Source organism: Marmota marmota, unplaced genomic scaffold, assembly GCF_001458135.2.
Source record: "Marmota marmota marmota unplaced genomic scaffold, marMar, whole genome shotgun sequence".
Lineage (NCBI taxonomy): Eukaryota > Metazoa > Chordata > Mammalia > Rodentia > Sciuridae > Marmota > Marmota marmota.
Window position 1 is genome coordinate 1501267 of NW_026000048.1, and position 8491 is coordinate 1509757.

The 8491-nt window shown below is 39.1% G+C and overlaps 1 protein-coding gene across 1 annotated transcript; it reads right to left on the reverse strand.

Moving 5' to 3' along the window:
- Window positions 1–976: 976 nt before the first annotated feature.
- On the reverse strand, window positions 977–8286 carry Idi1 (isopentenyl-diphosphate delta isomerase 1). The gene is made up of 5 exons (XM_048812600.1): window positions 8142–8286; window positions 6216–6388; window positions 5471–5563; window positions 4786–4916; window positions 977–2757 (listed from the first exon to the last, which is right to left on the reverse strand). The coding sequence occupies exons 1-5, from the start codon at window positions 8162–8164 to the stop codon at window positions 2440–2442; spliced, it is 738 nt and encodes a 245-aa protein (XP_048668557.1). The 5' UTR covers window positions 8165–8286; the 3' UTR covers window positions 977–2439.
- Window positions 8287–8491: the final 205 nt, after the last annotated feature.

The window sequence follows — 8491 nt, forward strand, 5'->3', positions numbered from 1 at the left end:
TTGAATATTTTGGAGACTAAGAATTTTAGTTTATGAAAAAAAGTTAAAAATCTGTTAGCTTTCAAATTTAGAACGAACATACCTAAATTCTTGCCTTTAGGGTCAGAAGTAGGTATATTCCAGGAGAATATTATTCTTCATAAAAAGGCAGTGGTTCAAAGGAGTTAAGTCATTTATGCTTATATGTGCTGCAGTGGCACACTAGTAATGTAACAGTAATATCTGACACTTGCTAGTACTTACAAAGCACCAGGTAGCAATTTAAGACTGCATTGTCCAATTTAGTAGCTACTCCTTATATGCAGCTATAAAGTAATCACATGTGAGGAGTCTAAAACTTCCTAGAAAATAAAACTAAAGAACTATTTGAAATTTATGGCATTTAACATATTTAAGATACTATAGACAGGGGCTGGGGATGTGGCTCAAGCGTAGCGCGCTTGCCTGGCATGCATGCAGCCTAGGTTCGATCCTCAGCACCACATACAAATAAAGATGTTGTATCAGCCGAAAACGAAAAATAAATATTAAAAAATTCTCTTTCATTAAAAAAAAAAAAGATACTATAGACAGGGCTGCAGTTGTAGCTCAGTGGTGGAATGCTTGCCTAGCATGTGTGAGGCACTGGGTTCAATCCTTAGCACCACATAAAATAAATAAAAGCATTGTGTCCATCTATAACTAAAAATATTAAAATATAGACTATAGATGGAGTTGGATGTAGTGGCGCAGGCCGGTAATCCCAGTGGCTCAGGAGGCAAAGGCAGGAGGATGGCGAATTCAAAGCCAGCCTCAGCAACTTATTTAGGCCCTAAGCAACTTAGCAAAACTGACTCAAATAAAAAATAAAAAGGCCAGGGGATTTTACTCAATGGTTAAGCAATGCCTGTGTTCAATCCCTGGTACCAAAAAAAAAAAAAAAAAATAGAGGTCTAACCTATTATTTTATTAATATTCGACAAACTAGACAACAGTATTAAAATGTGGTAACTGTTTATTGTGTTTGCTTCTCAATAAAATACTTGTTACACAGTCTTAAGTTATAAGTTAATTGTTCAGGATGAACAAGAAATTGAATTATAAAACATCTAGCTTTGTAAGAAATAATTTTTTTATTATTATACAGCATTTAAAGATAATAAAACTATTTTTAAGATTTCAAATTTGAGAAATCTATGGCAATTTTAAAAAGTGCATTAATCAAGGTACATTTTTAACATACACCCATTGCATAATCTGAATCTATGCAGATTTTTCACGCTATTCTTCCCCTACTAAAGATATAGAACAGTGGTTCTTACCAAGGCGCAACTTTGCCCCCTAGTGGATATTGGCAGTATCTGGTGTAATTCTGGTTGTCATGACATTTAATGTGTAGAGCCCAGAGATGCTGCTTAATGCTACAACAAAGAACTATCCAGAACAAATGTCCATAGTGCCTATAGTTTTCTTAACCCTATAATGTATGACGCAATTCCCAACAGAGAGTAAGAAATTTGCACTGTAAAAATTTGCAAAGTTGTAAATACTTTTTAAAAGAAAATTTATTAAAAAAAAAATCATTACCAAAAGTTAACAGTTGACTGTTAAGTATCAAAATGATACTTTCAGAAAGGCTGAATCACAAAATCAACTTAGAATGACAGAAATTAGGATATACAGTTGGCCCTCCACATCTGTGTTACATATCCAAGGATTCAATCAACTGTAGATTAAAAATATTTGGAAAAAAAATCATATGTGTATTAAACGTTTCCTTGCCATTGTTTCCTAAACAATATAGTGTAACAACTCTTTATGTAACATTTACATTATTAAATAATCCAGAGATGTTTTAAAGTGTAAGGGACGATGTGTGTAGGTCATAGGCAAACTAACGGACTTAAACATCTGCAGATTTTGGTATGAAGGGAGTCCCAAAACAAAACCTGTGTGGATACCCAGAGTTGGCTGTGCACAGGTTTCCTTAAACCTGCTCTGACAGTTTAATCTGTTAATAAGGAATGTTTTAAAGGATCTAAGCAAACAGTTTTCTTTGCTCATTTTTCTGGACTATGATACAAATTCATTTATATATAAAGCACCAGGCCAACAGCAAGCAGAGTGTTCTGAAAATATTTTTCAAAATATAAAAAAAATGAAGAACTTTACTATTTCTTCAATTTGTCATAACCGTGTATTTGGACAGTTCACGTTTTATTTGCTCTCTCATTTTACAATTCTCTCATAAATGTTTTTTTACAAATAACAGTGCATGTAGATGGGGTGTGAAACAAAATTATATGCCAACTGAATTTTTTCCCCCACACAAACTCTGGTTGTAATGTATCCAAATATCATGAAACTTGTCCTAATGGGGAATCCAATTTTAAAACAACAATAAAACCATCCTAAGTTTACTAGATAAGGAAAATTTTCAATAATCATTCATTTACACATTCACAGTCTATGTATTTTCTCGTGGTCAACAAACTGATTCAAATGATTCAGGTTATCCCACCATTTAAAGAGAAATGTGTCCACAATAATTTGAAACCATGGAGTAACCTTAATTTCACCACTGGCTGCTTTTTTCATAAGTTCTTTTAGTTCTTCCTTGGACACATAAAAATAGCTTTTAATTTCATTGGGATCTGGATTCAAAGTTACATTCTTCTTCATAAACAAAATATAATCAATTTCATGTTCACCCCAGATACCATCAGATTGTGCCTTGTAGTGAATTCGTGTTAGATAATTCATTTCTTCTGGAGGAACCTAGTATGTAAAAAGAAATATTAAAACCTCAACAAGAAGTAATCAAAAATTAACTCACCACATTTCATCAATATCTTGAACAGCAGTACAGTTGTAGCATTAAAAATTCTAAAGTATTATTCTCTTATTGAGGATAAATGGAAAAATTATTACATTGTTTCATGTTTTAAATTTTTTTTCATAGAACCAAACATAGTTGAATTTTTTTTCAAAAAATTTTAGAAACATCACAATTCATTCCAATATTATGTGTAACACACCAATTGGGAGGCTAAGACAGAAAGAGCACACCAGCCTTAGAGATTTAACAAGGTCCTCAGCAACTTAGCGAGACCCTGTCTCAAAAAATTAAAAGAGCTGGGGATGGAGCTCGGTGGTAAAGCACCCCTGGGTTCAATCCCAGTACCCCCCTGGCCTAAAAATGGCTGGGGCTGGGGCTGGGGCTCAGTGGTAGAGTACCAGCCTTGCACATGTGAGGCACTGGGTTCGATCGTCAGCACCACATAAAAATAAACAAATAAAGGTATTGTTAAAAAAAAAAAGAGGAAGTCCATTAGAGAAAAGGAAGAGGATGAGGGAGAGGGAAGGGGAGGGAATAGTACTAGACATTCTAATAGAGAAAAATGTTATTTGCATCTATGAATATGTCAAAATGAACCCCATTATTACGTATAACCACAATGCACTAAAAATAAAATTACTTAAAAAAACAGTAGTTAAACTAGAAATATAACATTCATGTTTTAGATTTACTTTTGGAGAAAAAATTTACCATTTTAACTAGATGAGACAGTCATACTCTTTATTTACCTAGGTGTTTTTAAATAGAATGGGGTCTAAATTAACTAAAATATATTCCACGCTTGTATAATTATATCAAAATGGATCCTACTGTCAAGTATAACTAAAAAGAACCAGTAGAAATAAACAAATACATAGGACAACAGCAGGGGTAAAAAGGGTTTTTTCATTGCTCTTGTTTTTGGAACTAGGGATTGAACCTGGGCACTATACCACTGAGCTACACCCCTAGTCCCTTTTTTGAAAAATTGAGACAGTCCTGCTAAGTTGCCATGGTTGGCCTTGAACTTGTGATCCTCTTGCCTTTACATCCTGAATAGCTGGAATTATAGGTGGTACCACCATGCCTGCAAACTGAATTATTTCAATTTGCACAACCAGATTTGTAGTTCAAGATTCTACAATTTCCACAAGAAAATAGCCACTTTGGGGGGAGGGGTACTAGGATTGAACCCAGGGGTGCTTTACCACTGAGCTCCATCCCCAGCCCTTTTAATTTTTTGAGACAGGGTCTCGCTAAGTTGCTGAGGGCCTTGCTAAATCTCTAAGGCTGGTGTGCTCTTCCTGACTTAGCCTCCCAAGTTGCTAGGATTGCAGGCATGTGCCACCATACCTGGCTCCATCATTGTTTTTTTTTTTTTTTTTTAATATTTATTTTTTAGTTGTAGTTGGACACAACATCTTTATTTCACTTATTATTATTTTTTTTATGAGGTGCTGAGGATCGAACCCAGGGTCTTGCACATGCAATAGAACCGCTGAGCCACAACCCCAGCCACTCCATCATTGTTTTGACCAATTAGTCAATTTTATAGACTGATTAATAAATCAACTGATTTCAGTACTGAGTGAAATGCTGAGAAGTGATATTAAGAAATCAAAATTTAAATAATGTTCTTTATTCAAAAATTGTGTTGGGTTGGAAGAGTAGTTCAGTGGTAGAGCACTTGCCTAGTATGTGCAAGGTCTCAGGTCCCAGGTTCGGTCCCCAGTGATGCCAAAAGAATTTTTTTTTAGTTGCAGGTGGACACAATATCCCCGTTTTATTCCTTCATTTTTGCATGTGGTGCTGAGGATCGAACCCAGTGCCTCACGCATGTAAGGCAAGCGCTCAGCCACTGAGCTACAACCCTGGCCCCCCCAAAGAATTTTTAACATATATTTTTTAAAAAGTCTTACTATACACTTATTTTTCAGCTTATATAACTGCTCAATAAAGTTGGTTACCTCTTCCAAAGGAATTCCTAATTCAGCTTTCAAACGCCTCTGTGCTGCTCGCCTTACACCGATGGCACCATTTTCTTCCAGCTCCCTTGGATTACTTAATGGATGACTACAACAAGTGTTGGTAAAACAACCTGGAAAATGTTAATACAGGTATAAATTAACTTTTCTTCAAGGTAGGTCTGAAAGATCAAGAAAAAGTTTTATGAATTAACAGGTAAATAAGTTAAAAGATCTTTTAGGGTTTTAAAATCAGTTACAATGGGCTATCAGTAATTGTTTTGTAAAATGGACATCTGCAGGTAAGATTTTTATTAATGCCTCCTTAACTGAAAAGACAAAAATGTGTAGAAGACCCAAAGTTTTAGAAAACATATATACAGGGTTGGGGATATACCTCATTTGGTAGAGTGCCTGCACAAGGCCCTGGGTTGGATCCCCAGCACCACAAAAACAAAACAAAACAAAACATTATACACACACACACACACACACCCCTATCCCTTGAGTATATATTCTTTATTGCTGTTTAATTAGGCTGCACACATTCTGTAAGTTTATTTTATGTAGAATATTAAATTATGTCATTCCCAGGATTTTCCTTTTTGACATAGCTCCAGGAAGTTTGGTGATAAAGAATAAAATATAGAGTTCCCAAAAATCTACCTTGTACATTAAGTGTACTAACCTGGAAAGGTAATTTTAGCATCTGATCTCTGCTGTATCAGAAGCTTATTTTCAGTGTTAAATAAGAAGAAACTAAAAGCACGATGTAATAATCCTGAAAGCAAAAGAAATACCATTAGTCAAAAAATACCAATTATTTGCCCAATTATCTCCTTGCAATTCAGAATACTACTAGCAACTTGCTACCATTTTTGCTTTTGTTCCCATAGTCTTCTACCTTTGAATAATCTTTGTGCTATAATGGAGAAGAGTTCTGGCATACCAGCAAGGAAGTTAGCTGCCAAGTGAAAGAAATAGTGATCTTGGCAGCTTTGCTACAGGCCAAATGTTTTTTCAGAGATATTCAGCTTAGGCCATTAGTCTTCTGTTATTGGGGGAGTTGTGAAGACACATGCACCCCTTTACAATACCTGCCTCTCTCCATTCATTAGAAAGAAAGGCTTAAAGGCTCAACAGGTATAAATTAGTCTATTCCCAGTTTTACACGAAACCTGTATAGCAAAAGACATGAAGTGGAAATAGCTATTAACCAAGGAAGGCAGAAAGGCAGATTTTTATTATATCACATAACTGGAATCAAACATAAGATACAGGATTAAGAATTGCATCTCCTAGGGCTAGGAATATATCTCAGTGGTGCAGCACTCCCCTGGCCTTTCCCCTCCACCACGAAAGAAAGAATGAATCTCCTTTACCAGAGTACTTTTCTCAGCTAACCTGAAATGCCTAGAAAATAATAATAATACCTTTGTCAATGTTTTCATTCAAGTGGCAATTCTTCTTGGTGTCAGCCCCAATTTTATTGTCATTTTCATCAATAAGAATACACATCTCTGCAAGGAGTTGGACTTGTTTCTCATCTAGATGATTGGTGTTTATTTCAGGCATTGTTACAAATTGTCTGATCTGTCCTAAAACACTAATATTAAGAGAAAGAAAGTCCATTATATCATATTTCTGAATGTCATAGAACCCTAGTGAAGGAGCAGTTCTAGATCTGAGCCCAATAATGAATTTGGCCATTTCACGGATTATCAATTATGACTGCTGCTCCAATCTGCAGCCTTGCCACTCTTCATACTCACTGGGCTCCTGCAGGAATGCTGCTGGCCCACTGGTCAGCCCTATTTTGACCATCATTTTTCCTACCGATAATCACAGCTGATCACTTACCACAATCACTCTCTTAACTGCCAACTCAACATCCTACTCCAATTCTTCTTCTTCCTTTTTTTTTTGTGCTGGGGATTGAACCCAGGGCCTTGTGCATGAGAAGCAAGCACTCTACCAACTAAGCTATATCCCAGCCTTCTACTCCAATTCTTGACTTGAGATTCTGTAGCACTTCATAGACAGTCTTTCTTCCTTTGTATGCCCCTCTTCCTAAGGAGTCTTGTTCATCTATGATGCAGCCCCAACCTATTTTTTTTTTTACACTGACTTCTGGATTCCGTGTTTCCAGAGTCAAATATTTTTGCCATTCCCTGCCTCTACAAAGCTGCTCAAGAATGCTGCATACCAATGTTTGCTGAATTCACTTTTCAATGCTAAACATTCCAAAACTTTTTACCAATGTCCCAGTGAGATTTAATTCAGTCTTTTTCAATCTGGGCTCCTAATTAGTAAAATAATTTGTGTGACTGTTTCAATAATTCTTCCACAGCTAATTTCATTCTAAATAGGCGAAATTTACTATATTCAATGGATGTCATTGCAGCGCTTGGCACTTTTTTTCTATAATGGGCCAGACATTATCAACTCTGTTTTTGTAGACTAAGCAATGCAAGAACTAGGTAATGCCCCAAACACACATAACGTGTACACTAAGCGTGGTTGTGTTCCAATCAATCCATTTATGGAAATTGATATCTGAATTGCACTTAAATTTCGTGTTCCAAAATATTTTCTTTTGATTCTTCTTCATTTAAAAATGAGAACATTTGAGCTCATGGGACATAACAAAAACTGGCAGCAGGCCAGATTTTGCCCTGCAATCCAGACTCATTTAGGGTACTGTAAATCACCCGTATATGATTTAAACTTAAAACTGTTAATATGAGCCCAGGATGCTCCCAATGAGCAACTCTTCTCCCCTTAACCAGTTATTAAAGCGCTTTCTACACTTTCCTGCAAAGTCTAAAATGCCTAAAGCTAGAAGAACTTGTTCCATAATTTCCAATACACACACTCTCACTCCTTTAAAACAGGCACACGGATACCAAGACACAAAACCTGCAAGCCCGCCCTCCAACTGGAGGAGCAAGGCTGGACTGACCTCCTCCTGCCAGGGCAGACAAGTGAAGGCGCCCACGCTGCAGTAACCCAGGGGTTCAGGCCGGTTCCGCAGGGGACGCCGGACTTCCCGTACCAGCCCCAGCATTTCTCTAACCATCTTCCCCCGCAGCACAGGGAGCCCAGGCGGAGTCCGCAGCCGCGGCGCGGGGGCCACCAAACCCTGCCCAGTCCCTCCCGGTCCACGCGCCCACNGGCTCCGCCCCCGAGCCGCGCGCCCAACCACTTGCACCAGCGCCCTCCCACACCACATGCTCTGGCCAATCGCAGCTCGCGCCCGCCTGACGTCACGGCCGCGCTAGGCTGTCGAGCGGTGGTGCCACTTCTCCTGACTGCGGTTTCCGGAGACGCGCCGGAGCCTTCGGGGAGCGTGGGGACACCTTCTTGGAGAGCCTGAGGCCATACGGACCTCGGAGGGAGGCCGAGGTGGTCACTGGACCCTGCGACGCCGCTGAGGAGAAGCCCCGCAAGCGGGCAGGCGCCTGGGTGCCACTCGCCCGCCGACTGCCAGCCAATCGTGCCCCAGGGCAAGCCCGTCGGCAGGAGGCGGGGGAAAGGGCGTGGCCGGGGTGCTGCTGGGGTACTTGCTGACGTCAGGTGCCTCGGAGCTGGCCGCCAAGTCCTGCCTACGCCCGCTCCTACCTGGAGAGGGTGAGCGGAGCTTGGGCGCCCCCAGTGGGCGTGGGGCGTGCAGTCCGCGGTTCTGGAGAACGCTTGCGGAGGGCGGCAC